The sequence below is a fragment of the Bufo bufo genome, chromosome 2 (assembly GCF_905171765.1).
Source record: "Bufo bufo chromosome 2, aBufBuf1.1, whole genome shotgun sequence".
NCBI lineage: Eukaryota > Metazoa > Chordata > Amphibia > Anura > Bufonidae > Bufo > Bufo bufo.
In genome coordinates, this window is record NC_053390.1 from 84,823,498 (window position 1) to 84,842,663 (window position 19,166).

The 19,166-nt window shown below is 41.3% G+C and overlaps 1 protein-coding gene across 1 annotated transcript in view; it reads left to right on the plus strand.

Moving 5' to 3' along the window:
* Positions 1-1,931: 1,931 nt before the first annotated feature.
* The window catches only part of FGF10 (fibroblast growth factor 10), an 87,747-nt gene continuing 70,512 nt past the window's right edge, over positions 1,932-19,166 (plus strand). Inside the window, exon 1 of the mRNA XM_040421269.1 lies at positions 1,932-2,559. Within this exon, the coding sequence (XP_040277203.1) occupies positions 2,256-2,559 (304 nt within the window). The 5' untranslated portion in view covers positions 1,932-2,255. The remainder of the gene's footprint in view (positions 2,560-19,166) is intronic.

The following is a 19,166-nucleotide window of genomic DNA, read 5'->3' on the forward strand; positions in this document are numbered from 1 at the left end:
TGACATGTCCGGTGAGTATGTTGGCCATGCAAGAACTGGGATGTTTTCAGCTTCCAGGAATTGTGTACAGATCCTTGCAATATGGGGCCGTGCATTATCATGCTGCAACATGAGGTGATGGTCGTAGATGAATAGCACAACAATGGGCCTCAGGTTCTCGTCACAGTATCTCTGTGCATTTAAAATGCCATCAATAAAAGGCACATGTGTTCGTTGTCCATAACATAACGCTGCCCATACCATAACCCCACTGCCACCATGGGCCACTCGATCCACAACGTTGACGTCAGCAAACTGCTCACCCACACGATAACACACACGCTGTCTGCCATCTGCTCTGAACAGTGAAAACCGTGACTCATCCGTGAACAGAACGCCTCTCCAACGTGCCAGACGCCATCGAATGAGAGCATTTACCCACTCAATTCGGTTACGACGACGAACTGCAGTCAGTTACAGACCCCGATGAGGACTACGAGCATGCAGATGAGCTTCCCTGAGATGGTTTCTGACAGTTTGTGCAGAAATTCTTTAGTATTGCAAACCGATTGTCGCTGCAGCTGTCTGGGTGGCTGGTCTCAGACGATCATGGAGGTGAACATGCTGGATGTGGAGGTCCTGGGCTGGTGTGGTTACACGTGGTCTGCGGTTGTGAAGCCGGTTGGATGTACTGCCAAATTCCCTGAAACGCCTTTGGAGATGGCCTTTGGAGACAGCTCTGGTAGACATTCCTGCAGTCAGCATGCCAATTGCACACTCCCTCAAACGTTGCGACATCTGTGGCATTGTGCTGTGTGATCAAACTGCACATTTCAGAGTGGACTTTTATTGTGGGCAGTCTAAGGCACACCTGTGCAATATTCATGCTGTCTAATCAGCACCTTGATATGCCACACCTGTGAGTTGGGATGGATTATCTCGGCAAAGGAGAAGTGCTCACTAACACAGATTTAGACAGATTTGTGAACAATATTTGAGAGTAATGGGTCTTTTGTGTATTTTGAAAATTTTTCAGATCTTCGAGTTCAGCTCATGCAAAATGGGAACAAAACCGAAAGTGTTGTGTTTATATTTTTGTTCAGTATACTTATATAATGGTCTAAATATCAGTTTGTACTTATACACAGTTTTACATAGATAAGTGGATAGAACACAGATAATAGATGTATGTGTGCTGTGTATGTATGTGTATATATATATATATATATATATATATATACAGTATATATCTGTCTAGATCTTTCCATAAAATGGTTATGACTTAGCTCTATGTGTTGACTTCAGATCTTTCTCTGGTGGTCTGGGTCCCCAGGCTTTTAATCTTGATTATTTTTCAGCATGATCATTTCCTGACTCCAGCACTGAAGGATGTAACACTAATGCCTGCAGACTAGGGGCACTTAAGGGTTAACAATAGGAAGCTCTTTTTTTCTGTTCCCATCCACCCTGTCCTGTGCCTGTCTGCAACATTTCTCTAGTAGAGGGGAGTAAAACAATCTCCAGGTGGAGCACTTCACTGCCAAAAACACAAGCAGGGGCTCCCTGGTGGGGATTGGCTTGTGGAGGAGACATCAGAGTGTGCAGAGCAGGGCTGTGTGCATTGCTGGTGGGCAGCAGCTCCCAGAGGCTGGGAGTTTAGGAGCAATTAGTAGCATCCAGATCAGTGCAAGGGATCAGTGATCTCTGTCTATACAGCCTTCTAGAGAATCCCCCTCCTCTCCTCTGGGACACCCCCTAACTCCTGGGTTTCAGATGACCACCTCTGCCTGACCCCACCAAGAGACATCCCACCTCTGCATTGTAATCACTGTCATTTACACTTCAGCTTCCAACCTGTCTACAGCAGAGCTGACTGCTCATCTCCAGAAGAGGAGGAGGAGGGGGGCTGTACATGGATTAAGACTTTTTTTTTGGGGGGGGGGAGTGAAAATGTCATCTCATTTTTTTCCAGGCACTGCAGACTTGCTGGGAGACTGCTGGGAAAGTGGGTGTATGAAGTAGAGGCAGACAGGGCAGTGCAAGTCAATAGCAGCATCTTCTGGATGTGGATCTCCAAGTGAGCAGAGGCATGAGAGCTCCTCAGCTGTGGATGGTCTCCTAAGGAGTTATGGATGTTGATGCACTAAAGTCTACAGAACAGAGCAGAGTCCTGGGAGTCAGTGGTCACCAGATCCCAGCTCACCCCACATTGGATTTTATCTTTTCATTATGTGTCTTTCCATGAGGCATCTTCTGAAGCCCTCAGCCTCAGTACAATGTGGAAATGGATACTGACACATGGTGCCCCAGGCTTATGTCACCTGCCTCGCTCTTTGCTCCTCTTGTTCTTGGTCTACTCCTTGTCTGTCACCTGTAATGAGGTCTGGGGTAGAGGGTCAGTGCGCCCCCAGGAGATCTCCTCAAACTATTCCAACTATTCCTCTGGGAGACACGTGCGAAGTTACAACTACCTTCAAGGAGATATTCGCTGCAGGAAGCTCTTCTCCTTCCACAAGTATTTCCTCCAGATCGATGACACCGGCAGGGTTAGCGGGACCAAGAAGAATGACTGCCTTTACAGTGAGTAACCTACCTGCCCCATATATCAATAGCATACAGAATGTGGATAGCTTGTACAGAGTGTATGGGTAACTGGTACAGGGAGTGCACAGAGTGTGGATAACTAGTACAGAGAGGGTGGGTAACTAGAAAATAGAGTGTGGGTAAGTAGAAAATAGAGTGTGGGTAACTAGTGAGAGTAGTGTGGGTAATTAACTACAGTAGTAGGCAGAGTGTGGATAACTTATACAGGTGGATACATGGTACAGCATGATAGCTAACTAGTCCAGGGAGGGTGGCTAAATAACTAGTACAGGAACATGCATGTGGTTAAGTAGTACAGAGACCATGGATAACTAAACTAATGCTGAGAATGTGGGTAACTAGTCCAGGGAGGGTAGTTGACTGGTGCACAGGCTGTAGGTAAGTAGTTCAGGGAGGGTAGTTGACTGGTTCAGAGGCTGTGGTTAACTAATTTAGGGATGCTGACTGGTTCAGAGTGTGGGTAACTGAATAGTATAGGGACTGTGGGTGACTATTACATGAACTGCAAGTAGTTACTAAAGGGACTATAGGTGACAAGGAATATGAGAGAGTCCTACAGATGATGAAGGCTGCAGTAACTGTGGGTTATTACTGCAGGGACAGTGCTTGATAATTACAGGAAGTCTGAATGAATAGTGGGCAGCACTGTGGCTCAGTGGTCAGCACTGGTGCCTTGCAGCGCTGGGGTCTTAGGTTTGAATCTGACCAAGGGCAACATCTGCATGGAGTTTGTATGTTCTCCCTGTGTTTGTGTGGGTTTCCTTCAAGTACTCTGGTTTCTTCCCACACTCCAAAGACATGCTGATAGGGACCTTAGATTGTGAGCCCCATTGGGGACAGTTGGATGCTAATGTCTGTAAAAATATACAGAATATGGTTTGGTTGTATTCTTCAGGCATAGTGGGTGGCTATTATAGAGCGTGTGGGTGACTAGTAGATGTAGTGTGCCTCTGACTAAGAGGGTCCAGTCTAGAACTGGGAGTGCAGGGGGGTGGAAATGGTCATTTTACAGTCGTTAATCCTAGGGGGTTAATGAGCTGTGGTTGTAGTCCTGACACCCTGTCTACATGCTGTTGGGACAGAAAGGCACCACTAGGGTCATAAACCATGGCATGCAGACCTGTGAACTTTACTGGACACTGCAGCCACTAGCTCAGGCAAGGGCTTCTTGCCGCTCCTCAGCTGTTGTGGAACTATAAGTCCCTGCAGGACATGCTGTGTCTTGGGCTTGTGCAACAGCTGAAGATCTGCAGAATGTCCAGCTCTGCACTATTTATCTATATACCAGAGGCAGAGATCAGGTATTTAAGCTGTCACTATTAGGTCAGTCAGTGGACATCTATGTCATGCTTGGTTTGAGCAATAAGCACAAATATTTCATTTGTATTATATATATATATATATATATATATATATATATACACCTTCTGTATCACTATTACCCCAAGTCTATGACACTTCTCGGCCATCTGTCCCTCGTATGGGCCCCCTGTGAAATCAGTTGTAAATGAGCAAAAATGTGTCAAAAATACCACTTTGCCTTCCTTAAAGTGAAGTGTCACCTAGAGTTACAATCTCTCTTCAATCTTTGCTGTCAAACAGAAGCTGATCTGAGCTGGGTGGTTTTATAAATGCAGAATATCTGCTGCTTTTATTTTTATTTTTTATAGTATTTAGTTATTTTTTCCCCTAGCCCAGTGTGTTTTCATGCAGTATGGAGACCCCCTGGCTCCCTCTTCCCCCCTCTAGTCCTCTATACATTTGCAGCTTTGTATCCATTTCACTGGTTTATTTGTAAATGTTCCATTTGTTTCTAAATAAACAGAAAAAAAAAACTCAGGATGATAGAGATCTGAAGGAGTAAATCTTCCGAGTCTGAGAGTAATTATCCTTTATTATTTAAGGAGTGTATATGATCTTCAATGAAAAAAAAAAAGAGTTGATTTCTGCTTAAGAGCTCAGTTCTGGTTTTGATTAGGGTGCAGGGCTGGAGAAAGGGATCATATACTGTACTATGTACAAATGTTACAAGTAGACAACAAAAATAATGACTACATCACTGTTTTCTTGCCTTGTTTGGATGCATTTGAATTCTGTGACGAAATGCAATCACTAGCCGCTTACATATGGCTGATGATTGCTGGAATGCCTCCTTCTCTAGCTATGATTATGTATTTCTTGTGTACAATTTGTGTCAGTAGACATGGGACCTGGATGGAACTGTCATTTGCATTATAGTCTCTGGTTTAAATACCTCCAGTTTTTTTTTAGTTTTTTTTATTACGTATGTTTTCTGTGAGCACAGGTCTACATTCATAAGAGACCCATAAATCTAGACTCATACAAAACCCCTATGGTTGTCTGGTATGGTGTGAGTTACCTAATGGGTTTGACCTCCTTTGCTTGAGCACATATCCAATATATTGCAAATGAATTCTAGCAGGGGGTTTGGATCAGGGTTGCTAACCTTCGAAAATACTTTCTTATAAAAAGAAAGAAAGAAATCAAGTACTGTTCACTAAAGATTTTCTACGCTTGTAATGTGCGTTATCCGTGCGTATGTTCTTAGATTTTTTTTTTATAGTAACATGGTTTGTTAGGCTAAAAAATTAAGTAGTTCTGTAGTGAATTTGTTATTTAACTTGCTTGTGCATCCTAATAACTCAGCGGTGTTTGTGATATCACAGTTTCTTTTGTGACCTATTCATCTCTACTACATCTGTCAAAATAAACGCTGCTACATCCAGTAGTGTATATGGACTGTGCAGGGTCCTTTGTTCATTGAGACAACACAGTGAAATTTCTGGAGAACCATGTGGGGCTTCGGCATTCAAGTGAGCAAGTATCGGACATGTCCCGTCTTTTGCGGGGCGGCAGCACGGATGTCCTATTCTTCACCGCAGCATGCAGACCATGGACCTATTGAAGTCAATGGATCTGCAGCGTGATGCAGAGTGCACATGGCTGGTATCCGTGTTTTGTGGATCTGCAGTTTGTGGACCGCAAAACACCTATGGTCATGTGAAGTTACCATTTCATTTTCAGCACACTCCACATGGCCATGTGTTGTAGAGCAGGACTAGACTAATACCAGAAGCCAGGTAGCCGATTCAGAAGAAAACACAAATGTAGGTTTAGAAAAAATATTGGATATTGGGTGGTCCTATTGTGTCCTAAAGACCAATTTACCTGTATTTTCTGGAGGTCATATAGAGTGTACAACTAATGCTCAACCAACGGGTTCAACAATGGCCTTCAGCTCTTCAGATCTTCATGCGGATGCAAAATATCGGCCCAAAAAATGGATATTTGTCCCTATGACTTTTAGATGCCTTCTTCTTCATTACACCTTCTACTTTCATCTTTAACTGATCAACGCTGCAGGATTTAACATCTATGTCCTATGCTTATATGTAACTGGTCATTGCATCACATTCATTACTTTTCTGTCCATGTGTTCCAATTTTGATGAATAGGTCCAAGAATCTGATATAGGTTATCTAGCTATAATTATCTATCTATCTATCTATCTATCTATCTATCTATCTATCTATCTATCTATCTATCTATCCATCAATATCTACCATCTATCTGTCTATATCTATATAGTTCTACGGCACCTCCGTATGGTGAGGAAAATGTGTCCTTTATTCACCCATGTAATGTTTCAGTTCACTTACTGGGACTTTTTTTTCAAGCAATAACTATCTATCCAGTATCTATATCTATCTATCTATCTATCTATCTATCTATCTATCTATCTATCTATCTATTATCTATCTATCTATCTATCTATCTATCTATTATCTATCTATCTATCTATCTATCTATCTATCTATCTATCTATCTATCTATCTATCATGTATTTATTTATATCTATCTATCTATCTATCTATCTATCTATCTATCTATCTATCTATCTATCTATCTATCTATCTATCATATCTATTATCTAAATATGTATACTGTATTTATTAATGAAGGCTGGAGAAATCTCAGATGCTGTGTACCCAGTACAAAAATTTGTTCCTGGTGCCTAACTTTTTGAATTATTTTCTATTTACAGTATGTCCTGACCCAGGAACACTGTAGATTATTCAAAAAAGGCCCAGCACTCCTGAATAATCCAGGAAAGGTGTTCTTGTATTCACCTACATAAGCAAAGATGCAACATTTCAGCTCACTCAATAGACAGATACATACAGATGTAGCAGGGGTAACACACACACTCTTAACTCAAATTTCTTAACTCGTCGCGTTATCTTGAAACAAAATCCACTGAAAACCAATTGCTTAACGCATTTAGTTGCATTTAGTTTAGGTAACATGTCTCATAAAGCATGTGTGTTAACCCTGCTACAGCCGTAGATAGCTAGACAGATGGAACCTCTACCAAAGGCAACCTCTGAAGGTGCGGCCCCGCATTCAGGTTTCCTGATGCAATTTTGGAAACCAAAATCAGGAGTGGATTATTAAAGGAGACGGATGTGACTTTTTGAATTCACTCCTGTTTTGGCTTCCAAAACTGCATCAGGAAAAATGAACCTCTGGTCCTTACACCAGGTGTACTTTGTCCCTTTTGTTGAGAGGAACATCCCTCTAGAAAAACATTTTCAGTGCAATTTTAGGTGGTGGTCTCAAATGTACATATTGCTGCCTGCCTACTGAATGCTTTTAGAAACACAGTGCGTGCCCTCGATGATCGGCAGTGTGACATTTTCTAATTCAAGTTGTGATTAATTCTAACTTTAACTCAATTTCCAATTTTAACTCTTTTAACTCTACCGTACTGGCTCTATAAGCATAATATGAGGGGTTTTGATCCTTTTACAGAAATGTTGATAGTTTTGTGACCTATGCATAAAACATCTTGCAACATTTTAAAAAGTGTAGTAAAAGTGTATCCTGGCAAATAGCAGCTGTAAGTAGTCCCGCGTGTGACATATTTCAATGCATCTGTTTGTTCCTTCGCTTGGGCAAATCTGCACTATTCTTCCTTTTCAACCTCCTAGCTTACATTTTATTATTATTATTATTATTATTATTATAATATCTTTTGCGCTGTTTGCTACATTTGGACTGGTGTAAGTGGTTTCTCAGTGTGGCCTGGAAGCATCCTCCCATTTGTTTGCTTGTCGCTGTTACAACCTGACAGCGAGTTATTATGATACATCATTTCGGTAATTGTGTTGTGGTGCTACACATGCAGGGTTTCCTTGCTCTTTATTCAAGTCAATAAAGCCGGGTCGCTTTGATGTTGTCACTGTCGTGCTACCGTTCCCATTTGTTAATCCTGGCAGATTGTTATGTAGCCAGACATCCAGTGTAGCTATTACACCTCTTGTTTGCTGAGTCTCAGCATCACAGGATTGCTCTTTGATAGGTTAACAGCTCGCTACAAGTTTCTAACTTTTATGTCTTGTAGAGTCAATGGGTGTATCCCATCTCCCAGGATCATCCTGACTTTAATCCTTAATGTTGTGTTTTTTTTACACGGCCAAAGCACACATCTTTTATTTGCAGGGGGTATCTGCTTTCATCGATGCTTGAAAATAATATAAGTTGTGCCGAGTAGAGTACTTCCCAAAAGTTAGTAGCCTTGTTTGTATTCCGTGCTCCAAATAAACATATCACGGGAGACACCAAGGGGGTCGTGTGTGAGAGATTTCTCGTCTGTGGGACATATACATTAAAATGTCTCGCAATGCATGAGGAATATGAGACCCATTATGATACAAATCTGATACTTTTGTATCAGAAAGCCTTTATGTAAATGTCAGCCATGTTTCAATATATGGTGAAGATACCGTACCTTGTTTAATGGGGTCATACAGGACTGGAAAGCCATGGTTGCTTTATTCCAAAAACAGCGCCACATCTGTGCAGGGTTTGTGAGCAGCATTGACATTTCTTACTTGTAGAAAAGGTTTGCTTGTGTTTGTTGTGTGGGAATCAGGAGTCACTACTATAAACAGGAGTCAAGACTAATGAGTTAATAAAGGTGCACACTTACCAGTCACTTACCTCATTAACTTATAGTGGGATCCATCAGGGCAGCAAGAATAACGCTGCAAACTACGCTGTCATTGCATTCAAACACACTACAACGAGGACGGAACAGGAAAAACACAAGTGTGAACAGAGAGTTACATAATTACTTATAAATGCCTCCAAACCGCCCTCCTTCTAAAGGGATAGTTCCTATTTTTGACCCAAATGTCCCTGTTGTCCCTCTTTTCTCCTCGAATGTTCATTCAACTCTTCTCTCCCGATATGTCTGTTTTAGTAACTACCTGCATTGTCCATGTAATAACAATTCTGGAACATCTACGAGTTCTTATGATAATAAATACAATAAATCGTGTTAAAGAGACCATCCTGGTGCAGCTGGTGTTAAAATAACACTGACTGCATCTGTAATAAGAGGTCAGAAGAGGTTAGAGGTCCTCTTTAAGAAAGCATGGTCCCTATTTGCATATTAGATGTCACCCTGTATATTATTGCTTCTTGGGGCTTATCTTTTTGAATGATACATGAGACTTTGAAAATAACTGTGCAGCGAGCCCATGATGAAGTGGTGCAGAGGATGGGATTGGTAGTGGCCCTGATGAGACGTTGTGTCACAGTGCACTTCCTCAGGCCGTCGCTACCTGGAGTTTGATGCAGTGAAAAGGTGCTGTAAAAGGATCAGGGAGACGTAGAAGAACAACAAACGTTTTTCTTTACTAAGTGCAAAGGATGAGTTACAGTACATCCAGCTGTCGTCTGTACAAGGTGCAAAGTCTCTTATCCCCAGATGATGAGGTATGGTGGCAGTCAAGATGGCAGACAATCACACTCTAGGGAAGTCTTTCGCCTTCTCTTGATTTCCCTTTACTAACAGCAATAAACTGGCACTTGTGTCTGTAGGTGTCAACTTGTAATATGCAGGCTTTTGCATGTGCCTGTCCTGAACTGTGTTGATGGGTGTTTTAACTTGTTATCCCCTCACCTGCAGCAAAGTCTGTATAGCTGTGGTGCTGATCACTCTGCTGTCTTTGTACGCTGTAGCCTGTAAATGTTTTGGTGCTCTAGAACCCTGCAGTCTGCTTGGAGTAGTAGTCCTCACAGACAAGCTGTATTTTTTTAGTCAAAAGGCCCTTGGAGTGGGAGCAGATAGCCATGCTTCCTCACTCCAAGCTTGCTCAGCTAACTCTCTCTAGAACTTTCTAGATCTTCCCCTCCTGGCAGAAAGTCGGACCAGCCCGCTCCTACCAAGAGGGGAGGAATGGAATGGTAAGTTCCATTCCTAATGCCAACCCTACCTTATCAATACAGAAGCATATGGCAGATACATAACATGACATTTATACAAAATATAACAAACTATTGCCGATACCCCACCTATGGATGCTGCAACTGCACCCACAATTTTACATTTTCAGGGCTGGCGTTAGCACCATACAAACCTGGCCAGATTGAGGGGTCACGTTGTACCATTGACATTTGGGTGAATGTGTTCTGCACTTGTCATACCAAGACTGAGGTAGACAAGTGAGCTGTACCCAATGGCCCACATGGACCTGGAGCTGGCCCATTGTGAGAGTGTCAGAAGTGAAAATAATACAAATCTCGTGTCCTTTATTTTTGCTTCCTCAGAATATAAAAGCAATGTAATATATTCTATTGATGTATGACATTTTGTTTTTAGATGTGAGTGGTATTCACTACAGTAATTGTCTCTACACAAGTAATTAGTGACACAAGAATCAGCTTTAGTGATGTTGAGAAGTTTCTAGATCAAAGAGCCTACAGATCTTTTAAAATGTCAGCAGACAGCATTGCATAGGCTTGGCCCTAAAACAGCATATATGTTCCAGTACGTCCCTGTGCTCTAATTTGTCTATAATGAACATCTGTGTCAAAAACTTTGGAGGTAAAAGTATAGGTTTTGTAAGTCTTAATTCCACATTTGGTTGTGCAATCAGAAAATCTGCTGTGGTTTGCAGCTGGAGTCCCTCAGCACAAGTTCATGGTGTCATTAAGATATTGTCTAAATGTTGCCTAATTACATGGGAACAGGATCTTACTATGCCTAAAGGCAAGTTAGTCAACCCACCAAATGGTAAATTGTAGCCAATTAGGATGTTTAAACTATAGTAAAGGCTAGATAGTTTTGATCCTAAACCCACACCTGATATGTTCCTTTTATCCCTTCCTTTATGAAAAGAAAAGAAAAAAAAATTACACGCTGGAAGCCGAGAGAAACATCTGTCCAGTTCCCGTAGAAGCCATAAGATATTTTGTAAGAAAGAACCTAATCTGCTGAGTAACTTCAGAGTAGCCCACAGATGGCGATGTGCCACTGGTATCTCCAACACTTGATCACATGGTCACTCTATAAATATTATAAGGGCTGAAGCATACAAGCTGTTCATCATATAAATAGCCGCGGGATTTTAATGGCGTGCCCTTTTGCCAGTTCTAAATAAATGTTTGGATTAGCGGTTATCTTCTTGCGGCTCGCTGTTTTGAAAAATAAACACATACCTGCTAGACGTGATCCACTCCGGCTGAGGGATTATGTGAGCCCTCCTTAGAAGTTGATTATGTGTGTTAGGTAGTCGAGAGCAGGTTTTATGGTTGGTCACATTTTGGCCTTTTGCTCTTAAAAATGTTTTGTGCTGCTGTTACAGAGACGGCTGTCTGCAGCTGCTGGTAGGCCACAGTTATAAAGGGCGTCTCTGGAGCTAGTGAATGGGGACAGTTCAGAAATGTTTGAAAGTACTGTTTCTATAATGTCTTACACATGGTTATTGCAGCCCACTTTTAAAAAAAAAATCATTTTGTGTATGTACAAGTAGGCACGACTGTTGTCCCTTTTGTTGGGTCATGCGTGGTTCCATCTTGTAGATTTTAAGCCCTCATTGGCAGGGTTCTTTCTCCATTTATAAGAGCCAGTTTACAACTTGTCTTGTTCATGCTTATTGCAATTGATCTATTATCTATCTATGAACATCAATCCCATATCAATCTCATTGTGGCCAGATGTCCCAAATTTGCAAAGGCTGTCCTTCTTTTTAATGGACAATAATGATAAAAAAAAATGTGTCTTGGGCACAGTCAGGAGACTTTAAAAACAAAACATTAATCCAGTAGGTAACAGACAGAATTAATGCCGCACTTCTTCTTGGTCCAAGCTCCTCCACTGCAGGCCTGGCAAGCATCAGGATGTCATATGTGGCAGCACCTTGAGATGATGAGGAGATGGGCCTGCAGAAGAGGGACAAGAAGAAGTCAGTAATTAAAGTGGCCTGGTGTATGAATTGAAGGATCTGGGCTTTGAATTAGGATATCTGGTATCTGAATATTGGGGTCTGAGGTGGGATCTGAATTATGGAGTCTAGGGTCTGAATTATTTGATCTGATTTGGGGTCTGGATATTGGAGTTTTGATTGGTGTATGGTCTGATGTCTAAATATTAAACTCTGGTCTAAATGATGTTGTCTAGTCTGGGGTCTGACTGGGGTTTGAAATAGGGTTGGAATTTTGAAGTCTGGAATTACATTGAGTCTAGATTAAAAGGGTTATCTAGGCTTGATAAAAAATGTAACTTCAAATGGCATCTGTGATCACCAATCTGGACCATCCCCTCCCTCTATGCTGTCTTAACTATAAGGTTCTTATATTGAGGACCATATATAGGAAATGTTAGTAATATATATTCTAGCAAGCCATGCCACAACAAACCCCTTTACTTTTTCAAACCACATCTGATGAACCAATCTCTGTCAAGGCTGAATGCCATGATGTGACTTTTGCCTAGTACACGGCTCGTCTGGTTGGTTAGGGCGCCCTTATAACAGCAAAATTATAAATGGGATCATCTACGAACCTGACCCTGTAAGCCAAATCCCGCAACCAAAATGTAATCAATGTTGGCTGAGATCAGCTGATGGTTAAAGACCAGGTCAAATATTGTATCAATCTGTTTAAGAGTTAAAGATGATTTTGTTTTCCCGAACCCATTATCATATATAAATTAGTAATAGTAATAATAATCCTTAATACGCTGATATACTATATAAGGATTGTGATTTATATTTTATACTCCAAATTATACTACAGTTATCTCATTGATAATTCATATTGAGAGAGTATAGTTCACATGCATATAAAACGTCTTACCTGTCCCCTTTTCCTGGTAATCTGGAGACAGGGAAGAATAACACTTGGCTATACAGATTCTCAGACTACACAGGTTTTTTTTGTAGTCTGTAACCATGGAAACATGTCTGCATAGGGGCAGTTTCAAAGTTGCTTCAGATTTTATTGTAGGTGTACTTGAGTGATAAAAATGGGTTCAAAAAGGTACACCCCTATAAAATGTTGTAGCATGTATATAATCGGTGTCGGACTGGATCAGGATCCTCTGGTACTGTAGGCCCAGGATATGATATCATAGTGGGCCCCAAAGGTCCAGGAAAAAATAAAAACTTTTGGCATTGCCTTTGGAGCTAATCACTTGCCTCTATTAGACTTTATTGATGATATGGTTTTTGGGCTCCTAAAAATGTTCTCTGGAAGGTCCAAGAAACCTTAGTAAAACCCTGCCAATGTCTTACTGGACCAAAGGATCTTTCAGTGGGCCTAGGCTCTGATACCAAGGACCCCAAAGAAAAAAATAATTTGGAGCTGCCTTTGGAGACAAAATCTATTAGAATTAAGGGATGATATGGTGATTGGGCCCCACAAATTATTTCCTCTGGTGTGCCCAAGGAATCCCAGTCCAAACCTGTATATAAGGTAAACAGCTGTGAAATATACACTCACCTAAAGAATTATTAGGAACACCATACTAATACGGTGTTGGACCCCTTTTGCCTTCAGAACGGCCTTAATTCTACGTGGCATTGATTCAACAAGGTGCTAATAGCATTCTTTAGAAATGTTGGCCCATATTGATAGGATAGCATCTTGCAGTTGATGGAGATTTGAAGGATGCACATCCAGGGCACGAAGCTCCCGTTCCACCACATCCCAAAGATGCTCTATTGGGTTGAGATCTGGTGACTGTGGGGGCCATTTTAGTACAGTGAACTCATTGTCATGTTCAAGAAACCAATTTGAAATAACTCGAGCTTTGTGACATGGTGCATTATCCTGCTGGAAGTAGCCATCAGAGGATGGATACATGTTCTCATTCTGTTTACGCCAAATTCGGACTCTACCATTTGAATGTCTCAACAGAAATCGAGACTCATCAGACCAGGCAACATTTTTCCAGTCTTTAACAGTCCAATTTTGGTGAGCTTGTGCAAAATGTAGCCTCTTTTTCCTATTTGTAGTGGAGATGAGTGGTACCCGGTGGGGTCTTCTGCTGTTGTAGCCCATCCGCCTCAAGGTTGTGCGTGTTGTGGCTTCACAAATGCTTTGCTGCATACCTCGGTTGTAACGAGTGGTTATATCTGTCAACGTTGCTCTTCTATCAGCTTGAATCAGTCGGCCTATTCTCCTCTGACCTCTAGCATCCACAAGGCATTTTTGCCCACAGGACTGCCGCATACTGGATGTTTTTCCCTTTTTTACACCATTCTTTGTAAACCCTAGAAATGGTTGTGCGTGGAAATCCCAGTAACTGAGCAGATTGTGAAATACTCAGACCGGCCCGTCTGGCACCAACAACCATGCCACGCTCAAAATTGCTTAAATCACCTTTCTTTCCCATTCTGACATTCAGTTTGGAGTTCAGGAGATTGTCTTGACCAGGACCACCCCCCTAAATGCATTGAAGCAACTGCCATGTGATTGGTTGACTAGATAATTGCATTAATGAGAAATAGAACAGGTGTTCCTAATAATTCTTTAGGTGAGTGTATATGAAAATGGTGTATGCCAAAAAATGGTCCAGAGGAACGAAAATAAGTCTATATCTTATCTGTATTTAATTGGCAAAGAGTAACAACATTAGAGCATTCCACGGATTGGTTTACAGTCTAAGCCATCAAGGCCTGTCAATGGGATTAGCTTTATATACTGTAAATTCTGAGGTGCCAGTTTGGCATAAATGTTTAGGGTATAGGGATTAGGCGGTGATTATGTATGTGCTTAATTCTGGACAGCTATACCATAACAGGATTTGCTGTTCTTGGAAAGGTGCCCAACAATGTCAGACTACACCAGCTGCTGTCATATTTAGGAAGATATACTGAAGTTGCAATATAGTTAATGCACTCACCCATGTACGATGCCTTTCATGATTCATTACAAGTTTAATTGGTTTATAAATCTCAACCTAAAAAGCTGCCCTGACTGCTGTGTTTTCTGTGAATTGAGATCTAAGTTTGTAATAAAATGTTGAGTCAAGGAGCAGCAAAATAAAAAATAAAGGGTTAAAATGTAAAATGCAATTAATTACCCCGAGATGGTAGAACCTTTGTTTTATCACAGAACAGTCTGCCCTAAATAAACTTATATCCCAGAGGCAATTACCCTTCATTTAAAGAGGTTGTCCACAAGTTCAGTACTGATGGCCTTTCCTCAGGATCAATACCTGATCAGTGCGGGTTCTGACACCCATCACCCCCGCCGATCAGCTGTTTGATGAGGCTGTAGATCTCTGGTGAGCTCAGCGTCTTCCTCTCAGCTTACCAAGCACAGCATTGTCCATTGTATAGCCCAGGCCTATTCGTGAGGATTGGCCATGAATATCCAGAAAACCCCTTTAAGAGAATTCAATAAGGACCCATTTACATGGGCCTATACAATGGGCAATGATCGGCAAACGATCATGATAGGAACATTTATTCCCAATCATTGCTCACTTGTTCATCTGAATTTACATGCAGAAATTATCCTCTCTGTATTGGAATGAAGGGTCGTTACTATAATTGTTAGCCCCCCCCTAAGCTGTTTTATTGTTTGTCGCCAGCACATCCTTGTTTATATAGGACCATTGTACATGGCAATTATCAGGAATGAGCATTCATACATGCGATTGTTCCCAGTAATTAGTCCAATCATCCGCCCATGGGAATGGGCCCTTATGGATGCTCATGGAAAGAAGTTTACTATATGCATTTAAATTATCCTAAAATTCTGTACCATAATACTTTTCTATAAAGAGCTGCATTCAAAATGTCCTCTACTATAGGTAGGCAGGTCACAGCATTGTCCCATAAGGGAACCCACTCTGTAATTAGACACCATAGATTATACAGTAAAACACATACATTTTAACTGCATCGGCCCACTTTCTAATATGAATACGGACCTCCCTAATGTCCCCTGATGACAGATGTCCAGGGATAATAGTGATCAAGCAAGTTAAAACATAGGCTGCAGTCAGAAATGTAGAGTTTTCACAGAGAAGTTTGAGGAATGGTGTATGGCCAGCTTTAGGGTATGTTTACACGTTGCGGGATAATCTGTGGTGCTTCTACTGGAAATCCTCCACATTAAAGAAGCTAACCAAATGGTGCGGATTTCGTTGCAGAAATGCTGTTGCTTTTTGAAGCCGATTTTACTCTTTGTCCTGCAAAGGGTTGAAACCCACAATGAAAATCCAAAGTATAAACTGACCTACTGCACGTTACAAATCTGCACCACAAGCCAGTTCTCCTACATGTTTCTATCAATGTCATGTAGGCACTCTATTACACCCTATGATGCCCCCAACATTTTACCAAATATTTCTTAGAAGCAATGCTTCTAGGGCAGAATGTCTCTACATAGTACATCTGTGAGACACATGAATGTATAGTCTTGGTCTATACAGCAGACCACGGCCATTATATAATAGATCTGTACAGCACAGGTAGGGATTTTTTTTTTACTGTAGCTGTTTGGCAGAAAACAACATGATAAGCCGATACAACAGGACACAATGTTCCATGATCACTATTACTCTAAATAGTAATATTAGCTAAAGATTTTCCATTAAAGGCTCCGTCCCATCTAGACAACCCCGCCGGGGATCAGCTGGTCAAGAATGGGGCCCCCATCTATCAAATCCACCTGCTGTAATAGATAACATGGCCAGGGCTGACACCCCTTTAAAATAATCCAGTTCTCTAGGGTAATAATCATGTTTTGATGAATTCCAGTGATCTGTCTGAATGCTTGTATGAAGGCAGCATGATAAGTAATACTTGCAACCCCATGTAGTATGTGATTTATCACCAGACTCTTCGTTTCTGGGGGTAGTCATCTACATTTTTGGTAGACATAAAAGTTGAAGCAGTACACTGCAGTTATGATATACAGTCTAAGGTTATAATATACAGTCTAATATATCTCACCCTGTATTCCACTAGAACTTTTTTTTTCCATTTTCATGGAATTTGATGAGTACTTCTAGAAAAGAAAACTTGGATGACAACCAAAAAAGCAAACCTGATGAGCTATTTAGAAATCCTGAAGCAAAAGTTGTATTACTGGTGGGAATGTATATAGCGGAAAGAGGGACAAATAGCAGATATCAAAACTGTCTCTTATGGTGCTTGGTAATGCCAACTCGATAAAGAAAGGACCGTTGCTTGTTTGCTTTCTCCATTTTCTTTCCATAATCTTTGTGCTGATTTCCCTCTCTTTAGTTAATAATGCGTTCTTTGCGAGATCTCTCCATCAAATAGCAAATGGGATGGGACACTCACTAGGGGCCCCATATAAAACATCCTTGAGATTTGGCTCTGAGATTTTGCATGTGGCAACTCCTGGGGGACCCTGTAATTAGAGATGAGCGAATCAAAGCTGACGAAGTGGAATTCGAGACGAATTTTAGGAAAAATTGGATTTGCACCAAAGACGAATTTCCTCGTGCTTCGTGTCAGCGAATCAATTTATCCTGAAATAGTGTAAAAAACATAAAAAAGGAATTTACAATGGTAACCAGGCTCCTTTGCTTGGTTACCGGCGTGATGACGTAATCTGGCGCCCACCGGGATTTCGGCTGAGATCTTCAAGCAAGATGGCGGGTGGCCCGTCGCGATCAAATGGAGGCGGTAAGTTAGAATTTTTATGCTTTTTACACTATTTCAGGATAAATTGATTCGCTGACACGAATCACGAGAAAATAGTTTTTTTATTGTTAAAAACTGTGTAAGATTACACTCAGATGCCGCGATCATGTAGGGGTACAATGACGGGGGCAGCGCTATAGCAGTTCTGTCATTGCCCTCGCTACTTACAAATTTTTTTTTAAATTATTCGGCGAAGCAGCCGAATCGAATTTTGAAGAAATTCGCTCATCTCTACCTGTAATGTAAGACCTATGTGTTTTTACTGAGGGCCAAATTTATAGAAAATTAGTTGCTGGGCAACAAGCAAAGGAGCTTGGTTACCATTTAAAAAAAAAAAATTCTGGTAATTCCAGCTCACATAAGAACTCTGCACTATAAAGTCTATATGATACCACCATATAGTGCCTAGATAATACAGAATCCAAATGATACTTCAGAGCCCACAAAATATTGCCATGTAGTTCCCTCCTAAAACTGTAATTCAATTCCTAATAAGGCCACTATGCCAAAAAGTGCATGACTATATCTGAAAACAAACCTGGTTAATTATGTTGCATTGCTGGAGTAGGAGATGTATCACTGCATAGCTCAACAGATTTAGCATTCAGGACTCCAGGGAAAGCCAGGAGACTATCTATCCCTAGGGGAGCATTAAAGGGCATCTGTCAGCAGTTTTGTACCTAAGAAACTGACTGACCTGTTGCATGTGCGCTTGGCAGCTGAAGGCATCTGTGTTGGTTCCATGTTCATATGTGCCCGCATTGCTGATAAAAATGATTTTTTAATATATGCAAATAAGCTTCTAGGAGCAACGGGGGTGTTGCCTTTACACCTAGAGGCAACTGCCACGCCCTCCTCATTTTGATTGACAGGGCCAGGTGTGATGATGTTACTGCCTGGCCCTGTCAACCAAAGTGCAGAGGGCGCGGCAGTTGCAGAGAGAGCAGAGCCTCTAGGTGTAATGGCAACGCCCCCGTTGCTCCTAGAGGCTCATTTGCATATATTAAAACATCATCTTTATCAGCAATGCGGGCACATATGAACATGGGACCAACACAGATGCCTTCAGCTACCAAGCGCACATGCAACAGGTCAGCTAGTTCATAGGCACAAAGTTGCTGACAGATGCCCTTTAATAGTGGTCACATCCATTTTATGCAGAGATACAGTTACAGATACAGGTGGGACCCGCACCTACGTATCTGACATTGATGGCATATCCTAATGATAGCTCAGTTTGGAGGACACGTCACAACTGCAGCCAGTATATTGCATGACCATGGACAAAGCATCATAGTGATGAGATGACGACAAGATATGATGGGTGACCACTTTATCAAAGGTGGGGGAACTAAATGGAATTTACAATTTTTTATTTATTTTTTTGTAATTTTTAGCACATCTCATCTTAATTGTCCCACTGCAAAATATGACATTTCTCTGTTAGATCAAACAAAACAATTTAGTATGGCGCTCCCTGAAATGTAATATGAAGTATTGGGACAACTCCTTTAAGAGTCAGAAAACACCTTCAAAGGCCAAAATCCCAACTGTCATCTGGTAGCTTTTTACACCAAATGGAAA